General features: G+C 41.4%; 1 protein-coding gene across 13 annotated transcripts in view; it reads left to right on the top strand.

Moving 5' to 3' along the window:
• FHAD1 (forkhead associated phosphopeptide binding domain 1) overlaps positions 1-25,665 on the top strand; it is a 218,672-nt gene that overhangs the window by 160,514 nt on the left and 32,493 nt on the right. For all 13 annotated transcript variants that reach the window (XR_008918130.1, XM_056825253.1, XM_056825258.1 and 10 more), the window contains 4 exons: positions 1,480-1,576; positions 8,509-8,638; positions 9,745-9,890; positions 14,890-14,973. Coding sequence is in view for 12 of the 13 variants with exons in the window: in XM_056825253.1 (XP_056681231.1) it covers positions 1,480-1,576; positions 8,509-8,638; positions 9,745-9,890; positions 14,890-14,973 (457 nt within the window). In the remaining variant the exon portion in view is untranslated. The remainder of the gene's footprint in view (positions 1-1,479; positions 1,577-8,508; positions 8,639-9,744; positions 9,891-14,889; positions 14,974-25,665) is intronic.

The following is a 25,665-nucleotide window of genomic DNA, read 5'->3' as shown; positions in this document are numbered from 1 at the left end:
AAACAAAACCAATGCAACCAAAATTAGAAGGGAAGCAACAAACTGGAGGAAGGGTGATTTTATAACAAAATTCTCTGAAAAAGGTCTAATTGCTCAAATATATAAGGAACTAAGTCAAATTTATAAGAAATCAAGCCATTCCCCAATTGACAAATGGTTAAGGGACATGAATAGGTAGTTTTCAGATGAAGAAATTAAAACTATCAATAAGCACATGAAAAAGCACTGTTCTAAATCCCTCTTAATTAGAGAAATGGAAATCAAAACAACTCTGAGGTACCACCTTACAACTAGTAGATTGGCCAATATAATACTAAAGGAAAATAGTAAATGTTGGAAGGGATGTGGCAAAATTAGGATGCTAATGCATTGCTGGTGGAGTTGTGATTTGATCCAACCATTCTGGAAGGCAATTTAGAATTATGCCCAAAGGGCTTTAAAAGAGTGCCTTCCCTTTAATCCAGCAATACCGCTACTAGTTTTATACCCTGAATAGATTTTTTAAAATGGGGATGGACCTGTTTGTATAAAAATATTTATAGCTGTGCTTTTTGTGATGGCAAAAAAATTGGAAAATATGGGGGTGTCCCTCGATTGGGGAATGGCTGAACAAATTGTTCTAAATATGGTGATAAAATACTATTGTGCTATAAGGAAAGAACTGTTTGATTTCTATAAGAACTGGGAAGACCTATATGAACTGATACAGAGTGAAATGAGCAGAACCAAGAGAACATTATACACAGTAACTGAAACATTGTGGGATGATCAAATGTAATAGACTTTGCTACTAATGGCAATGCAATGATCCAGGACAATCCTGAGGGACTTATGAGAAAGATGCTATCCATATCTAGAGAAAGAATTGTTGGAGTAGAAATATAGAAGAACAATATGATTTATCACTTGTTTATATCAATATAGGATTTGGGCTTTTAAAAGATAGCTCTATTACAAAAATGAATAATCTGGAAATGAGATTTGAGTGAGAATACATGTGTAACCCAGTGGAATTGCTTGGCTCCAGGAGGAGGGAGGGAAAAGGAGAGGGAGAAAAAAATCAATCATGTAACCATGGAAAAATATTTTTTAAGTAATAAAATTATTTTAAATAAAGTAGCTAAAGCCAACCAGATGGGCAGTCCCACATGAGGCCCTTTGGAGTCCTGGGAACCCCCAAGTGTCCTCCCTGAGCTCACCAACATGTGTAAGGACATTGAGCAGGGGAAAGTTGGCTGAGGTATGCTTGCACAACCCCTGCTGTGGGCCTGGGTCACAAAGATCCAAAGTGATTCCTATCCTCAAGGGGCTTCCATTCTTCTGCCCTTTAGGCACCTTCAGTTCTGGATGGAAATACAGCTCCTTGCCCATTCTTGTCTGGATCTTCAGGCTGTGGTGTTCAGCAAAGGGGTCTATGGTCCCTAAACTTGATTCTGCTACTCCCCACTAAAAGCCCCCTCTCTTTCTTTTTGGTTGCAGGATCTCCAAAGAAGCTGAAAAGGCCGCCATGCTAAATTGCGACGTGGGGATACAAGTAGAAATTGCTGAAAATGACTTCTACTTCTTTAACCAGGAGGTGAGTAGCCCCACTACATGGTATACTGCTGGTGAAGGCTTAATCAGAGAGTGAGGGGGTGGGTGTGCTTAAGAATCTCTTGAGTCAGCACTGTTAAAGTCAATCATATTCAACAAATATTTACAGAATGTCTCCTGTGTGTAATAAGTCTCTATGCCCTTCCTGATCCCCCAAGTCCAGGAGCTCTTATCCTTTTCCCTGTCACTGACCCCTTGGGCAATCTGGGGAAGCCTATGGAACCCTTATCAGCATCATGTTTTTAAATGCATAAAATAAAATATAGAATATTACAAAAGAAACTAATGATATTGAAATTCAGTTGTCCACTGGAATAACTAATATCAGATTTTTTTTGCCACCTGGGGAGGGGGAGGAGAAGGGAGGAAGAAAATTTAGATTGCAATAGATAGGTCACAAAGTAATTATTTTAAAATTTGTTTCTACATGTATTTTTTATCTTTTAAAAACCCTTACCCCCTTACCTTCCATCTTGGAGTCAATACTGTGTATTGGTTCCAAGGCAGAAGAGCTAAGTCAGGGGTAAGCAATGGGGGTCAAGTGACTTGCCCAGGGTCACACAACTGGAAAGTGTCTGAGGCCAAATTTGAACCCAGGACCACTGTCTCTAGGCCTGACTCTCAATCCATTGAGCTACTCAGCTGCCCCCTACATGTAGTTAAAAAAAAATGAGTTGGTAAAAAAAGAAATTCAGTTATCTAGAACAAAAGAGAGAGAGATGAGCTAGAGATAAATGTATAAAGATTGTGATATATGGATATAGAGCTAGATAGAAATAGTAATAAAAGCAGATATATGTTTATATATAAGATCACAGTTCCCAGGTTAAGATCTTCATCCATAATATATCTTTCCTCCATTTCCCAACAATATTTTTAATATACTTTGCATTTACTTATCTCTGTAAATGCTCTTCCCTTCCCTGGCCCCCATTAGAATTCAAGCATCTTGAGGACAGGATTATTGGATCATAGATTTAGACCTGGAAGGAACTTTAGCGACCATCTAATCCAAACATCCTCCCACTCCCATTTCACAGATCAGGAAACACATGCAGAAAAGAATCACCTATAACAGCCCTCTGAGACTATCTTGTACAGACCCTTCATTTTACACATGAAAAGATGGGAACCCACAGATGCTGTGTCTTGCCCAGGGTTTTATGGGTAGTAAGTGGCTGAGGGAGGGGAATTTGAACTGCAGTCCTCTGAGTCCAAAACCACTGTTTCCCCCACTCTACTGTTGCTACCTCTTTTTTGTCATTCTACTCTGGGACACCTAGCATAGTATCTGACACATAGTAGGTGCTTAATGAATGCTTAACCTAGCATAGTATCTGACACATAGTAGGTGCTTAATGAATGCTTAACCTAGCATAGTATCTGACACATAGTAGGTGCTTAATGAATGCTTAACCTAGCATAGTATCTGACAAATAGTAGGTGCTTAATGAATGCTTAATGTGTTAAGTACTTGATATTGGGAATGCAAAGATGACAAATGTCCTACCCTCAAGAGGCTTACTTCAGGAGGAAAGGGAATGAGGGAAAGATACCCCAGAATAGAGGCATTTGTGATGGCAGTGACTTTGGTTGGCTGGGTGGGGGGACATGTACATAAAAGGTTATGGTACATTTTCTCCAATTATTAGATGCATAGGGGAGGCCAAACAAAGTGCCTTGAAATGTTTTAGAAGGGAAGAATGACTTCATTATTTTTTAAACCCTGACCTTCTGTCTTAGAATCAATACTGTGTATTGGTTCCAAGACAGAAGAGCAGTCAGGGCTAGGCAATGGGGGTTAAGTGACTTGGAAGTATCTGAGGGCAGATTTGAACCCAGGACCTCCCATCTAGGCCTGGCCCTCAATCTACTGAGCCACCCAGCTGCCCCCATGGAGGAATCATTTCTAATTAAGGGAACCAGGGCAGACTTCATGGAAAAAATATGACAGCTGAGCTGGTCCTCTAAGGAAGGGAAGAATGGCAAAAGATAGAAAGGGGACATTTGATAAGAGCAAAGGAGGGATACATTCCTGTTATGAATGAAACCATGACCAAAGACAGAAACGAGAGGATTAAATGAGAAGAGAAGTTGGTGTTTCCTGTGTTTTGTCTAGGACACAGAGATCTTGGAAGCAAGATTGCATAGTATCCAAAGAAAGAGCTGTAAGACCTGTGTTCAAGTCCCACCTCAGACACATGTGCTGGGGCAAGCCATTTAACTTCTTTGGTGTTCTAGGCAGCTTTCACAGGAGGAATTCCACCACAGAGCACATTTAGTTATGGATTGGGAAGAGAGGGTGTCAGCCATAAAATGGTTTGGGGAATTTGGAGTCTGAGAACCTGGTTTCTTATATGACCTTGGGCAAGTCATTTCCCCTCCTGCAGCCCCCAGTTTTGTCCTCTGTACAGTTTGTATTAGATTATGGCCAAATCGCATCCAGCTCTGAATCTCTGATCCTAGCTGGCCTCTAAGCTTCTTTGCAGTGAGGAAAGAGCAAGAGAAAGTCAGAAAAAAAGGATTAGGAAAGAGGATAGTCTGCTGCCTGCAGGCAGCTCACCATCATCCTAAATAAGGTAGGATGAGCCACTCTATGGCTTCCACAGACAAGGGAGACAAATGCTTATTTCCTAATCTGGTTAGTCTGAAGATTTTCCCCAAAAGAGAAGGGCCACATCTAGAATAAACTTTGGGAATCAGCGGTCCAGAAGCCATACCAAACGTCTTCCTTCCTTTTCTCCTGGGCTCTTTCGCCCTGACCTTGACAACAGCCAGTGTGAGAAAGCCCAAGCCAGCAATGGAGCTTCGCTTCACTCTCTCCAAGCTAGCTGGAGACCAGGGAAAGTACTTAAAAACCCAGCCATGGCCCCAGGCTCAGCTCTAGAAACCGGGCTGCCCAGGATGCTCTGGGAGCCTGCAAATAGGGAGGCAGGGATGGAAGGGAGTGGGAGTGGGGGGCGGGGAATGGCAGAGAAAAAAAAGAAACCTTTTCTAATTCTGTATCCACACTTACTCATCTTCCTGTTTTGAAAGGCAAAATGCTGTAAGGGGATTGAATTGGAGTTCAGAACTGCATCTTCTTTAAAAGAATGAAATATTCCCCAAAGGATATGAGAAGCCATGTAGTGTTGGACCCAGTATCAGGAAGACCATGGTTCAAATGCAGCCACGGATACTTACTAGCTGTGTGACCCTGGGCAAATCACCTTATCTCTGGCTGCCTCAATTTCCTCATCTGCAAAATGAGGATTAAAAATAGTACCTACCTCCCAGGATAATTGTGAGATTAATATTTGTAGAACACTTTCCAGACATTATCATTGTGTGACTCTGGGAAAGTCACTTAAACCCTATCTGCCTCAGTTTCCTCATCTTGAAAATGAAGATCATAATGGCATCTACTTCCCAGAATTGTTGTGATAATATTTGCAGAGTGCTTTACAGACTCTATTATTATTGTGTGGCCCTGGGAAAGTCACTTAACCTCTGTCTGCCTCAGTTTCCTTATCTGAAAAATGAGGATAATAATGGCATCTGCTTCCCAAAATCGTTGTGTTAATATTTATAGAGCTCTTTACAGACTCTATTATTATTGTGTGGTCCTGGGAAAGTCACTTAGCCTCTGTCTGCCTCAGTTTCCTCATCTGGAAAATGAGGATAATAATGGCATCTACTTTCCAGGGTTGTGGTGTGATATTTGTAGAGTACTTTATGACCATTATTATTATTATTATTGTGTGATCCTGGGCAAGTCACTTATCTTATGGCATATTCCTCATCTATAAAATGAAGAGGTTAAATTGAAAGCCCTCTAAAGTCCCTTCTAGCTCTAAATCTATCATCGCATTTATGCCTCATCTATTATAGTAGCTACAGAAATATTATATATATTTGTGGGTATAGAAATACATGCTATAGGACCATATGTGTGTGTGGATATAACATGTATATATAGTATCAATAAGGAATATAATATTAATATAGAAAATTCTAGAAAGATTTCTATATAAATAATGTGAACATAATATATTAGTAATAAACTATAAATCTTGTAGCATATACTCTCTATATACTATATGTATTATATATAGCTTATATATATACATACACATATCAGTATTTATATATGTATGTATATATAAATATACATATTCATATATGTATATTATATGCTTCAAGAATTATAGTAGAAAAATTCCCAGACTGGGAGCTGGGAGTTCTGAGTTCAAGTCTCAGCTGCGACACTAACTCCCTATGTGATTTTGAGGCAAGTCCCTTCTGTGTTCTAGCTCTTACTTCCTCTTATATAACAATGTGGGAGTTTGGACTAAATGCTTGATAAGGTCTCTCCCGGCTTATATTATGAATCTAGTAAAATCTCCCTTCCTGCTAGGGAGATAAATCTCTTCTACAAATTCACCTGGCTAACAGTTGGGTAGCCATCTTCACCTATTGTCAAATAATGATCTATAATAAGACATAGAGTCCTTTATTACTGTTTCAGGGACCTTTGAGGCCATCAAGTCCAACTTCCCTATTTTACAAATGAAGAAACTGAGCCTCAGAGAGATGTTATAGTTCACCCAAGATCACACAGGTGATTAATGGCAGAGCCAATATTTGTCTGTTGAAAGAGCTTCTCTGAGATGAGGATTTAATGTAACTCTTCAAAGAAGGAAGTTAAGATCCCAATAAATAGGAAAGCTTGGAAGGAAGAAAAGATGGGGAAAGACTTCATTTAAGACTAAGAGTGAGGAGAACTGAAGAGTGCCAAAGAACAGTATCTCTGTCTCACTTTAGTGCCAACGTGAAAAGCTCAGGAACAATTCCCTTTTTTTCTCTGCCCACCTCTATCTCTTCCTCCTCAGAGTCCCTCCTTTCCTTCCTCATCAACCCATCTCTCCACCGATGTTCCTTCTCCTTTCCCTTCTCTCACCCCTGCCAAAGCCAGAAGGTCCAACAGGCAGGTGCCAGGGGGTTTGATCAGCCTCAGGGGAATGGAGGAGAACCCCCAGCCACTGTTTTTTCTCCATTTACAATTTCAATGGGTTTATTCTTTGTTCTTTGGCATTATCCCCCCCCCCAAAGTCAGGGATTATTCCTTGAGTCATTTGGGGTTAGAATTAACCAAGATGAATTATTTTTCCCTTTGTATAAAAGGAAACCAAGTTTCCAGGATGCTTGCTAAATCACTTAATGAACTAGCTTTTCTCCTGAATAGGAAGTAGGTACAGCTTCAGAGTGGGTCAACTAGGTAACTGCATAGAGTGTTGGGTCTAGAGTCAGGGATACAAGAGTTCAAGTCTGGCCTCAGACATCCATTAATTGTGTGACCCTGGGCAAGTCACTTAACCTGTTTGCCATAATCAACTGGAGAAGGAAATGGTAAACCACTTCAGTATTTTTGCCAGGAAAACCCTAGGAATAGTATCAACTTGTTATGGTCCAAGAGATCAGAAAGAGTTGGACACAATCCAACAATAAGAACTGCTTCAGTCACAACCAACAGGTAGAGGAGGAGGCATAGTCATCATTCAAGAGGTAGACTTTGGGGAGGTAGCTGGGTAGCTTAGTGGATTGAGAGCCAGGCCTAGAGAAGGGGGAGGGGGGTCATAGGTTCAAATCTGGCCTCAGACATTTCCCAGCTGTGTGACCCTGGACAAGTCATTTAACCCTCATTGCCTAACCCTTACCACTCTTGTGCCTTAGAACCAATACATAGTATGGATTCTAAGGTGGCAGGTAAAGGGTTTTTAAAAAATAAAAAAGAAAGGTAGACTTGCCAAAGACATCAGTCCAAAATATTGCAGGATGAAGGTTCCATGTTTGAGTGCCAGAGATTGAAATCATCTGTCAAATAAATAAGTTAAGATACAGAAAACCTGGGACAATCAAAGGGGGACAAAACAGAGAGAAGCAGCATTTTTAGGGGAATGGAATTGCTTTCTTACCATCCTGCCAGTGAGCATCCTCCTTGGACCTTGAAAGGGGCTTCTCCCAAACAGAACCATGCTTTTTAGGTTCATAGGACTGGGAGCAGGAAGAAACTTTGAAGTGAGCATTGAGTCCTACCTACCCCCTCATTGTACAGAGGGGGAAACTGAGGCCTAGAAAGGGAAAGGAATTTGCACAACATCATACAGCCAAATTTGAACCCAAATCCTCTTGCTTCCCTGAGCAAGCTAAGTGGGAAAAGGGAAGAGAATATATATTTATTAAGCCCCTACTACATGCCAGGCACTATGCTAAGACCTTTACAAATATTATCTCATGATCCTCACAACACCTCTGGGTTCAAATATTAGCCCTGTTTTTATAGAAAAGGAAACTGAGGCAGACAGAGGTTAAGTGATTTGGCCAAAGTCATACAGATAAGTAAGCCTAAGTCTGCATTTGAACTCAGGTCTTCCTGACTCCAAGTCTACCATTCTAGCCACTCTGTCATCTATTTGTCTAGGTGGTATAATGGTGTATTCAGAGTTAGTAAGATCTGGATTCATATCTGGCCCCAGAAACTTACATGTTATGTGACCCTGAGTTTCTGTGCCTCAGTTTCCTTATCTCTAAAGTAAGGAGGCTAGACTCGGTAGCCCCAAATGTCCATTCCGACTCTAAATTTGCACCCCTATACCTCCAGATCCAAGGGTCTAGAAGAGTCTCTACCATACTGAAACCCCCATGAGTCCTGGAGGGGCAGCCTAGACCCTCCTTCTGGTCCACAAGAACAATGCCTTTATGACTGTAGGTCTCAGCTCAGAGCCTTCCCTCTCTTCTGTAAAGTGCCTCTGCTGCTATTTTTAACGGGCTCAGGGACAGTGTGTCTCCTCTGGAGTGGGACTGTTGTGGCTTCTTGGAGAGTGAGATCATTCTCATCTAGAATAAAGTCGATTTCTTCATAATTCCAAAAAACAGGCTTCATCCTTCATTGAACTAGGGACTAAATGCAAAGGGTTCCGCCACGAGGAGATCATTCAGCGCCAGAAAAAGGCTTTGTCGGAACTCCGGGAGCAAATCAAGGAATTAGAAAAGACCGGTGTGGCAAGTAAGTACGTTTTCCTCGGGGTCCTTCTCCAGGCCCTCCTGGTTATTCCCTTCCTGGCCTCATGAGCAAGGGAGTGGTTCGGATCCTTCTCAGGGAAACAGTGACCTCATCCACATGGCTGCCCTTTTCACTGGTGCTGATCACCGCCTATTCCTTGCTCTCCCATCCTATGCTATCCTTCAGTCAATTGCCATGTCCAACTCTTCATGACCCTGTTTGGGATTTTCTTGGTGAAGATCCTGGAGTGGTTGGCCATTTCCTTCTCCAGCTCATTTTACAGATAAGGAAACTGAGGCAAACAGGGTGAAGGGACTTGACCAGAGTCACACAATTAGGAAGTGGCTGGGCTCAGATTTGAACTCGGAAACATGAGTCTTCCTAACTCTAGGCCATGCACTCCATCCCTTGGACCACTTAGCTGCCCCTGACCTGCTTACATCTTCTCTCATAACTCAAGGGCTTCAAGCCAAGGCAGGAGTACTATTTATTGGTAATTCTTTATGGAACATAGGCTGGACTGGATGGCTGCTGTGGTCCCATCTGTCTCTGGTACTTATATGAATTTTCTAGAAGAAAATTCTTGAAGGATTTACATCTTTAAATTGAGAGTGTGTTCTGGAGTAGAGAATATCAAACTAAGACTTGCTCTTGGGGGCATCTGGGTAGCTCAGTGGATTGAGAGCCGGGTCCAAAGATGAGGACCTGGGTTCAAATCTGACCTCAGACACTTCCTACCTGTGTGACCCTGGGCAAGTCACTTAACCCACATTGCCTAGCCCATGCCACTCTTCTGTCTTGGAACTAATAGATGAAAGATAAAGTGTTTTGGTTTTTTTTTTTAAGTTGCTATTTTCATTAAATGAAGATTTTTTCATTTTAGACCTTACTTTCTGCTTAAATTCAATACAAGTATTGGTTCTAAGGCAGAAGAGCGGTAAGGGCTAAGCAATGGGGGGTTAAGTGACTTGCCCAGGGTGACACAGCTAAGAAGTATCTGAGGTCAGATTTGAAGCCAAGACCTCTTGTCTCCAGGACCAGAGCTCTGCCCACTGAGCCACTTTGCTGCCCCATCATTAAATTCTTGGATATATTTTGTCTTTTCACAGGTGCTGGAGATGTGGGGTTGGAGTCATCTCTTGAGTCTAAGAAGTCCAAATTGGGGAAAAATCCCAAAATATCGGAGAAGGACGCAGGCTTACCATGTCTGCCAAACATCGATCAACGAGTGGGAAACAAAACAAATTATTCTTTGGTAGGCCGGGGAGCTAAAGAGATTGGGAACTCAAAATAAGAGCATAAAACAGAGATTAGGTCATGGCCATTTGTTTATCTCTGCTCTGTGAGCTCTGAAGGAGAGGGCAGAATATTGGATTTTGAGTCACCAGGCCTAGATTTGAACCCAAGCTGTGTGACCTAACTATGTGACCTCAAAAAACTCCTCTAGACCCCATTTCCTCATCTATAAAATGAGGGCATTGGACTAAATAACCTATAAGGACCTTTCTGACTCTAAAGTGTGTCCTGCCTATCTTAATTTCTTTCTTTTTTTTTTAAACCCTTACCTCCCATCTCAGAATCCATACTGTGCATTGGCTCCAAGGCAGAAGAGTGGTAAGGGCTAGGCAATGGGGGTTAAGTGACTTGTCCAGGGTCACCCAGCTGGGAAATGTCTGAGGCCAAATTTGAACCCAGGACCTCCCATCTCCAATCTGGCTCTCAATCCACTGAGCCACCCAGCTTCTCCCTCCAACCTTAATTTCTCAAAGACACAAATAACCAATTTTTAATTCTTGGCTTAAGTGATAGCTGATACCGGACAACAGACCCATTTCTCCCAGTAGCTTGTAAGTACCTGTATGGCAAGGACTGTTGATTTTTACCTTAGTTTCTCCAGTTCCTAGTGCAATAATTTGAAACACAGAAGCTTAGTAAATGCTAGAGCTGAATTAGGCAGTCAGGTAGTATAATGGATAGCGTACCAGGACTGGAATCAGGAAGTCTTGAATTCAAATGTGACCCTGGGCAAGTCGCTTCACCCTGTTTGCCTCAGTTTCTTTATCTATAAAATGAGCAGAAGGACATGACAAACCACTCCACTATCTTTGTCAAGAAAAGCCCTGAAAGAGGTCACCAAGTCAAACACAACTGAACAACAGAGTTAAATTTAATTTTTTAGCAGACCTAGTGTCTGTACAGTGGTCAGTAGTGAGAATCAATTCATTTCAGATGAGAGTCCAAGCTGGAAAAGACCTTAAAAAGTCAACTGGTCCAGCTCTTCCATTTCAGAGAGGATAAGTGACTTTCCCAGGGCTTCTCAGCTAGAACATGGCAGCTATGGGATCATAGTATTCTGGATTTAGGACTAGTTTGGACCCTGGCAACCATTTACTCCAACCCCCTCATTTTACATATGAAGAAACTAAGGAACAAAGGCGTGGTTTGCCCAAGGTAACTGTTAAAAGCAATACCAGGAATTCTAATTCTATCTCTTGGAATCTTGGATTCCAAATGCTCAGCACCACACCAAAAACAAATTCTCAGTATTGTGGGCCATCCCTCCACCAAGGTAGACTGCTTTCATCACACTTAAAACCATATGACCAGAGGCAGCCAGGTAGCTCAGAGAATAGAGAGCCAGGCCTGGAGATGGGAGGTCCTGGATTCAAATCTGACCTCAGACACTTCCCAGCTGTGTGACCCTGGGCAAGTTACTCCAACCACTCTTCTGCTTTGGAACCAAATTGATACTAAGATGGAAGATAAAAGTTTGGGTTTTTTAAACTGTGTGACCTTGGGCAATTCACTTAACCTCTGTTTGCCTCAATTTCCTTATCTGTAAAATGGAGAGAACAACCATACCTGCTCCTCAGGATTGTTGTGAGGATCAAATAAGATTCTAAGATGAAAGATAGAAGTTTGGGGGGTTTTTTAACTGTGTGACCTTGGGCAAGTCACTTAACCTCTGTTTGCCTCAATTTCCTCATCTGTAAAATGGAGAGAACAACCATACCTGCTCCTCAGGATTGTTGTGAGGATCAAATAAGATTCTAAGATGAAAGATAAAAGTTTGTTTTTTTTTAAACTATATGACCTTGGGCAAGTCACTTAACCTCTGTTTGCCTCAATTTCCTCATCTATAAAATGGAGAGAACAACCATAACTGCTCCTCAGGGTTGTTGTGAGGATCAAATAAGAGTTGTAAAGTGCTTATGGCACATAGTAAGCATTCTATAAGTGTTAGCTATTCTTATTATGAATTGCCATCGCCAAAAAACTTCCTCCCCTGAGGCTGCAACCTCTGAATTTGAACTATAGGCAAATTTGTGGCCAGACAGAAGCCAAGATCTATGATCTTTTGGCAAAGCCTTTGAGATTCCAGGATATCCATCAGGCCAGTCTTGACACAGTGAAGAAGAGCAGAACTGAAAACACCAGAAAAATGTGACCCCTTTGAGGTGGGAGAGGGTTAATTTGCCTAATAAATCAGTCGAGTCAATCCTGCAACTGAAGGTGCACACACTCACCTACCACATGGTGCCTGTTGGGATTTCTGGTAACCCTGAGTATTTAAGCAGTGCTCCTTCCAGCTGCTGTCCATTGTGGAATCCTAAAAGGATTCCTCCCTGAAGTTGCTGGTGATGGTGGGTTTTGACCATGCAAATGGGTTTGAGTTGTTTTTTTGTTTTGTTTTGTTTGGGGAGAGGGGGGGAGTTGGTCTTGTTTTGTCTTAAATATTTGGGCTGAATCAGGATCCCCTCAAATACATTCTCTTTGGGCACATAGATGGCACAGTGGATAAAGAGCCAGACCTGGAATCAGGAGGACCTGGGTTCAAATTTGACCTTAGACACTTCCTGGCTATATGATCCTGGGCAGATCGCTTATCTGTTTGTTTAACCCTTACTACTCTTCTATCTGAGAGCTGGTACTAAGACAGAAGGTACGGGTTTTTTAAAATGCATTCTCTAAGAGCTCACCAAAATTTTGGAATGAGCCCTGAGTGGCAGGCAAGCTCATTCCAGGGGCACGAGGGGCTGGTTAATGACAGTCAGGAAACACTCTGGGATGTGGAGGGAGAGGGACAAGGAGAAGGGAATATTTCTGTAATCCAATAACATGGTGTTAGAGTAGAACCTTGGGCCTGGGTCAGAATCCCTCTTCTGATACCTCCTAGCTTTGTGACTCCAGGCAACTCTCTCAAGCATAATGTGCTCTAGGAAGCTCCCTAGAATTTAGAACTTTATTCAAAAGAGGGTTGAGGGGTGAGCTAGGTGGCTCAGAGAACCAGGCCTGGAGACAGGGGGTCCTAGGTTCAAATCTAGCCTCAGATACTTCCTAGCTGGGTGACCCTGGGCAAGTCACTTCACCCCCATTGCTTAGTCTTTACTGCTCTTCTGCCTTGGAATCAATACAAAGCATTGATTCTAAGATGGGAGGTAAGGATTTAAGAAAAAAGAAGAGAAATAAAGAAAAGAAGGAAAAAAAGAGAAGAGAGCTGCATTTGGAATCAGGGAGCCTGAATATTTGAATATTGCTCTGCCACTTATTGGCTATATGATCTTGGGTAAATCCTTTCCCTCTCTGGGAAAGGATTTTCTTTAATCTGTAAAATAAGAAGGTTAGACTGACATCTCTCAGTTCAATTCCAATTCTAAATCACTGCTATCCTGAGCCCCAGTGAGCTTTTAAATGACAGTTAGAAGCTGAGATGGTGAAAAGAGTTCCCATACTGGAAGTTCCCCAAACCTACAAACTCTTGGATCAGATCCTTCATATATATTTGTGTCTAGGTACATAGTCACATAACAACTGTAACCGAAGGCCTTATCTTAAAGGGAAAAGTGCTACTCTGCTACTTAATAGCTATGCTTTTACAAATATGGGATGAACCCATGCCTGGCATCCTTTGACACAATGTAGCCCCTTATTAAACACTATTGGTTCCTAGCTTGCATTTCTTTGCTCCGCCTCCCTCCAAGGGGGGAGGGGGGCCGCTGGCAGGAGCTCCTTGTAAATGGTAAAGCCCTAGTAGGAGATCTGGGCTGGCTTTGCCACCTGGTGTGATTTGTCCAATGAGGAAGCCATGAGAGATCATCTTCAAAGCCCCCTTCAAGCCCTTCCCCCTGGAATCCTAGGATCATATCAGTGTGGCCACCTCTGCTTCACACATTTAATTCGGGGCCATCCTTTCTTTCTTTCAGTCTTTTTGTAAAATGTCTCAGTGGCTGATAATTCAGGCAAAGAAACATGCTGGGTGTTAAACGCTTTGCATAGTGAATCCTTAAACCCAGATTTTGTTTGCAGATTTAGCAGGGTAATTTGTGGTCATTAGGATTAGCCGATTAGTGGAGTTTTCCATTCTGGCTGCCTTGATTATTTAAGCAGGCATATGCCTGGTTGATTAAAAAAAAAATCCTCAATATGCTCCTGAGAGAGCTGGTTTGTCCTGGGAAGTTCAGAAGTGACCATCCAGCCCTCCTTTTTTTTACAAAGGAAGAAATTGACACCCCAGGAATCAGAACCATGCAGAAGGAAAAGTTTTAGGTAGAAGATCAGAGGACTTCAGTTGGAACCCCCATCCAGCTCTTTATTATTTGCATAATCCAGAGCAAATCACTTTAACTTTTCAAGCCTCCCTATTTTCTTCTACAAAGTAAAAGAGGGATATTAAATGACTTCTGCTTTCCCTTTCTGAAACCCTCATCCTATGAATAGTAACAGCTAATGTTTACAGATCACTTCAGGGTTTACATGGCATTTTATATGTATATGTTCATCTCTTCACAAGCCTGTGTTATTATTGCTATTATCCCCATTTGACAGCTGAGGGTACTGAGGCAGAGAGAAGCTAAGTGATTTGCCCAGAGTTAGTCAATAAGGTTAAGTTTCTGAGATGGGGTCTGAACTCAGATCTTTCTGATTCCAAGCCAGTTTCTATCTACCGTGCCAAATTTGAGGGTGTCAGTCAGAATTCAAACCCAGGTCTTTTGCACTGTATATGCAGAACACTCTCCAGTATGCTGTCAGATTGAAGAGGGGTGTGTCCCAATTTTTATGACTTAGATAAGTCCACTTGATGTTATTATGCTTTTTCAGAATGCATTTTGAGAACTATATAAGAAAATGGGTAAAGGGGATCTTAGTGCCAGATTTGGGAGACTTCTGGAAACCCCACAATCCCAGGTCATTCGGTTGTAGAAAATTAAAATTAAATATCAAGATGGATTTTTAAAAAATTCTTTTCATTTCAGCCTTCAAGTCACCTGCCCAACTTTTCTACAGAGAAGTTATCAAAGTTGGATTTGGTAGAGGCTCTGGATCTCAGCGAGAAGCTGGTATGTGTTTAAAAAAAAGCAACAACAACAAATTTAACACCTGCTAAAACTATTGAATGAATGTAGGACACAGGACATTTTAATTCAAATTTCAAATTACTTAATTATTTACCATGGAAAACAATACTTTTGGAAAAAAATTTTAAACCCTTACCTTCCATCTTAGAATCAATACTGTGTATTGGTTCTAAGACAGAAGAGAGGTAAGGGCTAGGCAATGGGAATTAAGTGACTTGCCCAGGGTCACACAGCTAGGAAGTGTCTGAAACCAAATTTGAACCCAGGACCTCCCATTTCTGGGCCTGGTTCTCAATGCTCTGAGCCACCTAGTTGCCCCAAGGATATTTTTTAAGGACTTGAATTGGACTCAAGAGATTTGGGTCCCACTCAATTTACTACCTATATGACTGTGCAAATTTCTCTCCAAGCCTCACCATATGGGAATTTTTTCTCCAATCCTATAATATGAGAATGACAAGAATAGTTGTGCTACCTACCTAATTAGGTTGTTGTGAACATCAAATAATATTATGGATGTAAAGCACACAGAAATAAAGGAAGAGCTAAGTAAGAAACATATTCAGTGCTCTTGGATGGGCTGTGCTAACAAGAGACTACCAAAATTAATCTACAGATTTAGTACTAAACCAATGAAATCACCAAGGACGTACTCTACAGAACTACATGAAACAATAACAAGATTCATTTAGGAAAAAGAGAGAGAGAGAGAGAGAGAGAGAGAGAGAGAGAGAGAGAGAGAGAGAGAGAGAGAGAGAAACCCAGAATCTCAAGAGAAATATATATGTAAATAAATATTTTTAAGTAGGAACTAAGGGGGACATAGAATTATCCTGCCTCAATCTATATCATTATATGTAGTATGTAGTATGAGTAGTTATCAAAACCATTTGGTATAGGCTCAACAATTTTTTAAAGTAGATCATCTGGAGCAGCTAAGCGACTCATGGATTGAAAGCCAGACCTAGAAATGGGAAGTCTTGGGTTCAAATGTGGCCTCAGACACTTCCTAACTGTGTGACCTTGGGGAATGAAATAGAAAGGTAATTTGTGTAACTATTTCTTGTTGCAATGGTATTCTGACAGACTATAGAGAGCTGCTACTAAGTATGGGGACACACCTACCAATTTGCAATGGTGGAGAGATGAGAGACACTGCTGGTACAGGGGAATGCTGCCACAGGGGAATGCTCTGGGGTTTGCCTACTGATCCCTACTGATAACTAGTGGATCAATATATTTCCTAACCTCCTCCTCCCTCACTCCCTCCCTTAACCTCCCACTTCTGGAAGCCTTTTGGCTTCCTCCCTCCCCCCTGAGTGGACTATAAAATACTCTAGTTTTCTTTCTCAGGTAAGGGGTTTATTGTGATAACAGGATGGGAAACTGAGGTAAGAGGGAAGAGGGTTTCCCTAAACTACAAGGAGAATTTAGGAGGGTTATGGAAATAATCAGTCTTGTCACAAATTGTGACAGAGAGACAGAGAATTAGACAACAACAAGTTAGACAACAGTTAAAATCTTCTTTCTTCTTAACAAAGCCATCAAGAAAAGTTTCTCCTTCAGCCTGGCCTTCCTCCAACTCTTGGTCAGTCAAATCTGAGCAGAGGTTTCTCCCTTGGTCAGAGAGCCCAAAAGCAAAGGCAGCCCTACAAGGGTCCTTCACCCATCAACTCCCAGAGAGAGAGACAAAGTCAAAGTTTCTCAGTTTCTCCTGGCCAGCTCTTCCTGGGAACATTCCATTTGGAACCTTCTTCTTGATTGACAGGCAGGTCCCCAGCCTTGTTTCTTGCATCTTGGCTTGTCCTGAAAACCTCTCTCTCTTCAAGTCTCTACCACAGAAAGTCACAACCCTCATTGCCTAGCCCTTACTGTTCTTCTGCTTTGAAAACAATATACAATATTGATTCTAAAAGGGAAAGTAAGGGGTTTTTTTTAAGTTGATCAATGAACAGACTAGATAAACAAGAACGCTTGTTTAACCCAAGAGTATAATTTACATGGGAAACAAACTCCCTATTTAAAGAGAACTAGTGGGAAAATGGAAAGTACTTTTTCAGAAATTATGTTTAGATTGGTATTTTACACCATATAACATAGTAAGTTCCAAATGATTACTCAGTCTTCTTGTAAAAGAAAACATCATTTTAAAAAAGCAAAATGGAAGAGAGCAAAAAAAGTACCTTTCTACAACTATAATTAGAGGCAGAACACTTTATTAAAGAATGAATAATGGTGATCATAAGGGATAAAGTAGAAAATTTCAATTATATACTTAAAAAAAACTGTTGGGGGCAGCTGGGTGGCTCAGTGGATTGAGAGCCAGGCCTTGAAATGGGAAGTCCTGGAGCCAAATATAGCATCAGGCATTTCCTAGCTGTGTGACCCTGGGTAAGTCGCTTAACCCCCCTTGCCACTCTTCTGCCTTGGAATCATATGCAGTATTGAGTCTAAGATGGAAGGTAGGGTTTTGTTTTGTTTTTTAACTGTTGTAGAAACAAAATTAATGGAGTTAAAAATAAGAAGAGAAACTAGACAGTGGGGAGGGAGGAATTGCATCAGAAATTACCAAGAGTCAAGAAAAATAGGGATTCCTTTAGTATATGTATTGTGTTACATGGCAGCTAAAAACCTTTCCAGCTTTCAGATTCTGGAATTCTGGGTTTACTAATAGAAGCCTTACATACAAATATGCAGGGAATCAACAGATATAAGACCAAAAACCATTTCCCTATAGATAAGTGGTCAAAAGATACGAAGGGTTTTCAAAAATTATTTTGAAACCATCCACAAATATGTAAAAACATGTCCCAGATCACTAATTATAAGAGCTAGGCAATTTTTTTAAAAACCTGAGGTTTCACCTGACACCCAACAAATTGTCAAAGATGACAAAAAAAGATGGAAATGGTTGATGCTGAATGGGGCTATGGGAAAAGAGACACAGTATATCTTGTCGTTGTTGTTGTTGTTGTTTCCCTTTATTAAAGCTTATTTAATTAATTTAGAATAACTTTCCATGGTTACATGATTCATGTTCTTTCCCTCCCCACCTCCCACCCACCCCCATAGCCAATGAGCAGCTCCACTGGGTTTTATGTGTATCATTGATCAAGACCTATTTCCATATTATTCATATTTGTAAAAAAGTGATTGTTTAGAATCTACATCCCCAATCATATCCCCATCAAGCCATGAGAACAAGCAATTGTTTTTCTCCTGTGTTTCTGCTCCCACAGTTCTTACTCTGGATATAAAGAGCATCTTTCTCATAAGTCCCTCAGAATTTCCCTGGATCATTGCATTGCTGCTAGTAGAGAAGTCCATTACGTTCGATTGTACCACAGTGTATCAGTCTCTGTGTACAATGTTCTCCTGGTTCTGGTCCTTTCGCTCCTGCATCACTTCCTGGAGGTTGTTCCAGTTCCCATGGAATTCCTCCACTTTATTATTCCTTTGAGCACAATAGTATTCTATCACCAGCATATACCACAATTTGTTCAACCATTCCCCAATTGAAGGGCATCCCCTCATTTTCCAATTTTTTGCTACTGTGAAGACCATGGCTATAAATATTTTTGTACACATATTTTTCCCTATTATCTATTTAGGGCACAAACCCAGTAGTGCTATGGCTGGATCAAAGGGCAGGCAGTCCTTTAAAGTCCTTTGGGCATAGTTCCAAATTGCCTTCCAGAATGGTTGGATCAATTCACAACTCCACCAGCAATGCATTAGTGTCCCAATTTTGCCACATCCCCTCCAACATGTATTACTTTCCTTTGCTGTCATATCAGCTAATCTGCTAGGTGTAAGGTGGTACCTCAGAGTTGTTTTGATTTGCATTTCTCTAGTTAGAAGAGATTTAGAACAATTTTTCATGTGCTTATTGATAGTTTTGACTTCTTTATCTAAAAACTGCCTATTCGTGTCCCTTTCCTATTTATCAGTTGGGGAATAGCTTGATTTTTTTGTATAATTGATTTAACTCCTTATAAATCTGAGTAATTAGACCTTTGTCAGAGGTTTTTGTTATAAAGATTTTTCCCAATTTGTTGCTTCTCTTCTAATTTTGGTTGCATTGGTTTTGTTTGTACAAAGCCTTGTAAATTTAATGTAATTAAAATTATTCATTTTACATTTTGTAATATTCTCTCTCTTGCTTGGTCTTAAAATCTTTCCTTTTCCATAGATCTGACAGCTATACTATTCTATGTTCTCCTACTTTACTTATTGTTTCCTTCTTTATATTTAAGCCATTCACCCATTCTGAATTTATCTTAGTGTAAGGTGTGAGATGTTGATCTAAACATAATCTCTACCACACTGTTTTCCAATTTTCCCAGCAGTTTTTGGCAAATAGTGGATTTTTGTCCCAAAAGCTGGGATCTTTGGGTTTATCATACACTATCTTGATGAAGTCATTTATCCCTAATCTATTCCATTGATCCACCCTCCTGTCTCTTAGCCAGTACCATATTGTTTTGATGACCACTGCTTTATAGTACAGTTTAAGATCTAGTAAAGCTAGGCCTCCCTCCACATTTTTTTTCTTTAGTTCCCATGATATTCTTGATCTTTCGTTCTTCCAAATGAATTTTGTTATATTTTTTCTAATTCATTAAAAAAATTTGTATTTTGATAGATAGGTACTGAATAAGTAAATTTATTTGGGTAGGAGTATAACTTTTTTTTGGAGGTCTGACTTGGTTCTGGAAGTTCTGGAAAACAGCTAGACTAAACTAAACCTACTTTACAACCAATAATGCCATAACTGGGCAGAAACCATACTAAAGAAATCAAAGATAGAAACAAAAGTTTGAAGTTTACCAAAATGTTCATAGCTATCGATCAGCACACATTTACTAAGCATCTACTATTGCTAAATGCTGCCGGGGCATTGTTTGATGCTGGAGATACAAAGAAAAAAATTGTGAATCCTTGCCCTTGAGAAGCTTACATTCTCTCATGGCTCCCCTCTCAGTTGAAAACTTGGCTTCATATTTTACTGAAAAAAAAAATCAAGGACATTATCCATGAGCTCCCTCTTCTCACTTCCTCATCTCCCACATACCACTCAGATGCTTTCTGTCATGGTCTGTCCCTTCACTCCTGTCTCACATAATGAAGTGACCTTTCTCCTTGCCAAGGCAAACCCCTCTACCTGAGCCCAGCCCATCCTTTCTCCAGCAGATTGACCTCTCTAACATCCCTAGTCTCTGTCTTACCTTCATTCTCTCCTGATCTACTAGCTGCTTCCTTACTGCCTCCAAACATACCCATGTAATGTCCCCATCCTCAAAAAACCCTGACCTGATCCACCCATCCCCACTAGCTGTCACCTCATATTTCTTCTGCCTTTTGTGACTAAAGTCCATGAGAAGGCTGCTTCTACTTCCCCTACTCACTCTCATCATTACTCTCTATAATCTGGCTTCCAACTTCAAAATTCAACTGACATTTCTCTTTCTGGAGTGACCAATCATCTCTCTCTTTTTTTAACCCTTACCTTCTATCTTAGAATCAGCACTAAGTTTCAATTCCAAGGCAGAAGAGGAATAAGGGCTAGGCAATTGGGGTTAAGTGACTTGTCCAGGGTCACACAGTCAGGAAGTGTCTAAAGTCAGATTTGAACCCAGGAAGTCCCCTCTCCAAGCCCTGCTATATCCACTGAGCCACCTAGCTGCTCCTCATCATATCTTAATTGCCTTTTCTCCATCACTTCATGTGTGTGTATATATATATATATACACATAAAGATACACAAATTTACCTGTCTGCAACTTTTGACCACACTGTTGTCAATCACCCTCTTCTCCTTAATACTATCTTCTCTAGGTTAGTGATACTGCTCTCCCCCTGGTTTTCCTCCTTGTTTGAATGCTCCTTTTCTGTCTCCTTGGGTTTAATCTAGGTCACACCCAATAACTTGATACCCCATGGGTGTCACACAGGACTTTGTCCTGGGCCCTCTTCTCCCTTACTTTCCTTGGTGATCTCATTAGCTCCCATAAACTCAATTATCATCTCTATACTAATGATTCTTATATCTACTTAGCCAGCCCCCAATATCTCTACTGACATTAAACTCACATCTACAACTCCTTTCAGACATCTTAAACTCAGCATGTCCACAAATGAGCTAATTATCTTTCCTCTAAAACCCTCCCCTCTTCCAAACTTTTAAAAAAGAATTTATTAAGCACCTACTATGTGTCAGGCACTGTTAAGCAGATGATAAATATTATCTCATTCAATCCCCACAACAACCTATAAAGTAAATGAAACTATTATTCTCTTTTTATAAAGATACTGAGGCACACAGAAATTAAATGACACAACTAGTACATTCCTGAGGCTGGATTTGAAACTCAGGCCTTCCTAACTCCAGGCCCAGAGTTCTATCCACTGTACCACTTAGATGTACTATTATTTTCTTTCTTTCTTTCTCTTCATTCCTTCCTTCCTCCCTTTTCTTCCTTTTCTTCTTTCCTTTTCTCTCTCTCTCTCTCTCTCTCTCTCACTCTCTCTCTCTCTCTCTCTCTCTCTCTCTCTCTCTCTCTCTCTCTCTCTCTCTCTCAACTCTGCCTTCTGTCTTTAAATCAATACAAGTATCAATTCCAAGGCAGAAGAGTGATAAATGCAGGCAAATGGAGTTAAATGACTTGCCCCAGGATCACACAACTAGGATATGTGAGCCCAGGTTCATAATCCAGGCCCTTCCAACTCCAGGCCTGGCACTCTATCCACTGAGTTACCTAGCTGCCCCGGTACGATTACTTTCAAGGGTACCACCATCCCCCAAGAATAGATAAGACCCAGAAGCAGGGTTTTGTTTTATTTGGCAGCAATAGCCAACCACCAGGCTGGTTCAAACTGGTCTAGGCTGTTTCAGGGAGAGTTTGTCATGCTCAGCAAGGTCAGCCAGCACACCAAAGGTAAGTCTTCTGGCTCACTGCAGGCTCCTGAATGGCTCTTTCCTGCAAACAGGCTTACTCTCTGTCCAGTGCATCTGTTTGGTAAGGTAGCTTATGGGAAATTTGACATTAGTTACAGGAGTGTTTTCTCACATGCTGTCTCCCCAATCAGACTATGAACTGTTTGAGATTAGGGACTGGTCTTTTGCTGTTCTTTTCATCACCACCAATTAGCATAGCCCTGCATCTGGAACATAATAAATACGAACTACTGACTGGCTCTCTGATCCTACCAAATATAAAGAGCATCGAAATTTACTGACCAGGGCAGCCAGATAGCAGAGAAGGTAGAATGCCAGGAATGGACATAAGAGGTCCTGGGTTCAAATCTAGTCTCAGAAACTGCTTTGGGACTCTGGGCAAATTGCCTAGCCCTCATCACTCTTCTACCTTAGACCCAATACTTGGCATTGATTCTAAGAAAGAAGGTAAGAAGAAAGAGAGTGGGGAGGAAAAAGGGGGGAGGGAGAGGAGAGAGGGAGGGGAAGGATAGAGGGGGGAGGAGAGAGAGAGAGAAGGAAGGAGGAAGGAAGGGAAGGAAGGAAGGAAGGAAGGAAGGAAGGAAGGAAGGAAGGAAGGAAGGAAGGAAGGAAGGAAGGAAGGAAGGGAGGGAGGGAGGGAGGGAAGGAGGGAAGGAGGGAGGGAGGGAGGGAAGGAGGGAAGGAGGGAGGGAGGGAGGGAGGGAGGGAGGGAGGGAGGAAGGAAAAAAAGGAAGGAAGGAAGGAAGGGAGGGAGGGAGGGAGGAAGGAAGGAAGAAAGGAAGGAAGGAAGGAAGGAAGGAAGGAAGGAAGGAAGGAAGGAAGGAAGGAAGGAAGGAAGGAAGGAAGGAAGGAAGGAAGGAAGGAAGGAAGGAAGAAGGAAGGAAGGAAGGAAGGAAGGAAGGAAGGAAGAAGGGAGGGAGGGAGGAAGGGAGGGAGGGAGGGAGGGAGGGAGGGAGGGAGAAAGAAAAGAAATTTACTGAGTGAAAAATGGCATCATTGAACTTTTACTTTAGGATTGTCACTCTGGCAGCTATAAATTAGAGAAAGGAGATGTCTGAATAGGGAAGCTTTTACAAAAAGCCATGTTTACAGGTGAATTAGGGTGTGGTAGCTACATAGGAGGAAAGGAGATGGGTACAAGAAGTGTTATAACAAATAGAATCAGCAAAATTTGGCATTTGGTCAGAAGTAGGGGAAGGCAGGTTAGTGAAGATTTGAGGATGATTTCTAGGTTTGGGAACCTAAATGTCTATCTAGAATGATAGGGGAACCCTTCACAGAAATATGAACATTTGGAAGAGGATGGATTGGAGCTCTAGATTGGGGCAGTAAGTCTGGGTGGGTAGCAACACTGTGATAACAAAGAACTAGAAACAGCCTGGGTACCCATCAGCAGGGGGAACGATTAAACAAACTGTGTTATATGAAAGCAATGGAATATAATTGAGCCATAAGAAATGACTAATAAAAAGGAATTCAGGAAAAGCAGCAACAATCTCTGAACTGGAACAGAGCAATAAATGAAAGTTAAAACCTAGAAATCAAGAGAAACAATATGCATGCCACCTTTAGTAATGTAAACTAGAAGAAAGCCCAAAGAGGACAAGTTCTGGGTAACTGTCAAAACTAATGTTGGTCTTGGAGAACAAGAGAGTATCATGCCTCCTTCCTCTCCACAAAAGGCTGCCAGGGCAGAAAGTCAAATATTTGTGAATCAAAGTCACTATGGCCTCGACTGTTTTTCTTTGTTATAGGGAAGGTTCAGCTCTGGCCATGGAGAAGTTAGGTCCAGACGTGAGTGTGATGGAAAAACAAAATCAAGGACGAAACTTATTTTTCCATGAGATCATGTATATAAAGCACATTAATTAGCAGCTGAGAAAAGCTATGTCTGTATATATCAGCTGCCTCTCTGCGGATCATATAATCACCCAGGGGGTAGAAGGGGGCTCTGTTTCATTACTAGGCCTGAGTATCATATCATACTGGATATTCTGAATGAATGTTGTCACCCTACAACAGAGAGGGCCCTTGGGACCCAGAATGCCAGAGCTGGAAGGGGCTTGAGATCACAGACTTCAACTGAGGAATTAAAAAAGAGATTATCAGAGCTGGGAAACATGGAATACAAGAAAGTCAGAGAGAGACCTTAGAACCCAGAATGTCAGAGCAGGGAGGGGACTCAGCATCCATATGTGGGATCCAGAAGGAACTGTGGAATATCAATTGTCAAAACTGGAAGAGAAGACACTTCCCAGTTGTGTGACCCTGGGCAAGTCACTTGACCCCCATTGCCTAGCCCTTACCACTCTTCTGCCTTGGAGTCAACTCCAAGACGGAAGGTGAGGGTTTAAAAAAATAAATAAACTGGAAGAGAACTGATAGACTTCCTAAGCCAACAGCTTACTGTTGTAGAAACTGAGGCCTGGAAAAGAAGAAATAATTTATCCAGGGTCACACAGGGAGTGAGTAACCAGAGTCAGACAGCAAACTTTAAAGTCTACAAGAGGGGAGAGAAGAGGAGGAAATGAATTTCCTGCACTGAGAATAGCTTGTGTGAACGTAGAGATGGGAGATGGCCTATCAAGTCCTGGGAACAATCAGAGCCTCATTTGACTAAGACATTGAGTAGCAGGAAATAAGACTAGATTGATTAGCTGAATCCCAAATTGGGAAGACCTTACATATCTAGACAGTTTGTATTTTATCCTATGGGGAGCCAGAGACTCTAAAGCAAGGGAGTAACATGAGCAGACCTGTTCCTTGGGAAAAATATTTTGGCAGTCAATGGCAATGATTCATATCCTAATCCCAGCATGTTTGCCCTATGCAATAGCAAACAATGTGAGATAAATTTAAATCATTTTGCACAGTCACTGGCATATAGTGGGTGCTTAATAAATGTTTATTGACTGATTTACTGACAAATGAAAATCCCATCAGTAGCATGGAAGTTCCTTGAGGCCAGGGATTTGGGCTTTGGTTTTATTTTATTTATTTTTCATTTATTTTTTTTTAAACCCTCACCTTCTGTCTTGGAGTCAATACTGTGTATTGGCTCCAAGGCAGAAGAGTGGTAAGGGCTAGGCAGTGGGGGTCAAGTGACTTACCCAGGGTCACACAGCTGGGAAGTGTCTGAGGCCGGATTTGAAACTAGGACCTCCATCTTTAGGCCTGGACCTCTATCCCCTGAGCTATCCAGCTGCCCCCTGGTTTTGTTTTTAAACCTTTAGCCAAATATAGTTCTCAAACATTCTCATTCTAACAGAGCTGTCATTTCAAGGGTGCCAGTATTCTCTTCAAAGGTAAAAGGAAGGCGCAAATAGGTGGCTCAGGGGATAGAGAGCCAGGCCTGGAGTCGAGAGGTTCTGAGTTCAAATGTGACAACCCTTCCTAGCTATGTGACCCTAAGCAAAACCCCAATTGCCTATTCCTTATTGCTCTTCTGCCTTGGAAATTAGTAGTGATGTTAAGAGAGAAGGTAAGGATTTATAAAAATAAAGAAGTAAAATGAAAAAGTTTTATACACATTAAAAAAAATTGGTGGTTTAGTGGATTGAGATCCAAACCTAGATATGGGAGGTCCTGGGTTCAGACACTTCTTAGCAAGTCACTTAACCCCATGTGTCTAGCCTTTGGCCTTTGCCTCAGAGTTGTTACTAAGACAGAAAGTAAGGTTAGTTTGGTTTTTAAAGGTATAGGGGGAAGGGAACAAT

Source organism: Monodelphis domestica, chromosome 4, assembly GCF_027887165.1.
Source record: "Monodelphis domestica isolate mMonDom1 chromosome 4, mMonDom1.pri, whole genome shotgun sequence".
Taxonomy (NCBI): Eukaryota; Metazoa; Chordata; class Mammalia; order Didelphimorphia; family Didelphidae; genus Monodelphis; species Monodelphis domestica.
The sequence above is the reverse complement of the archived record's forward strand: the minus strand, read 5'-3'. Positions and strand labels throughout refer to the sequence as shown.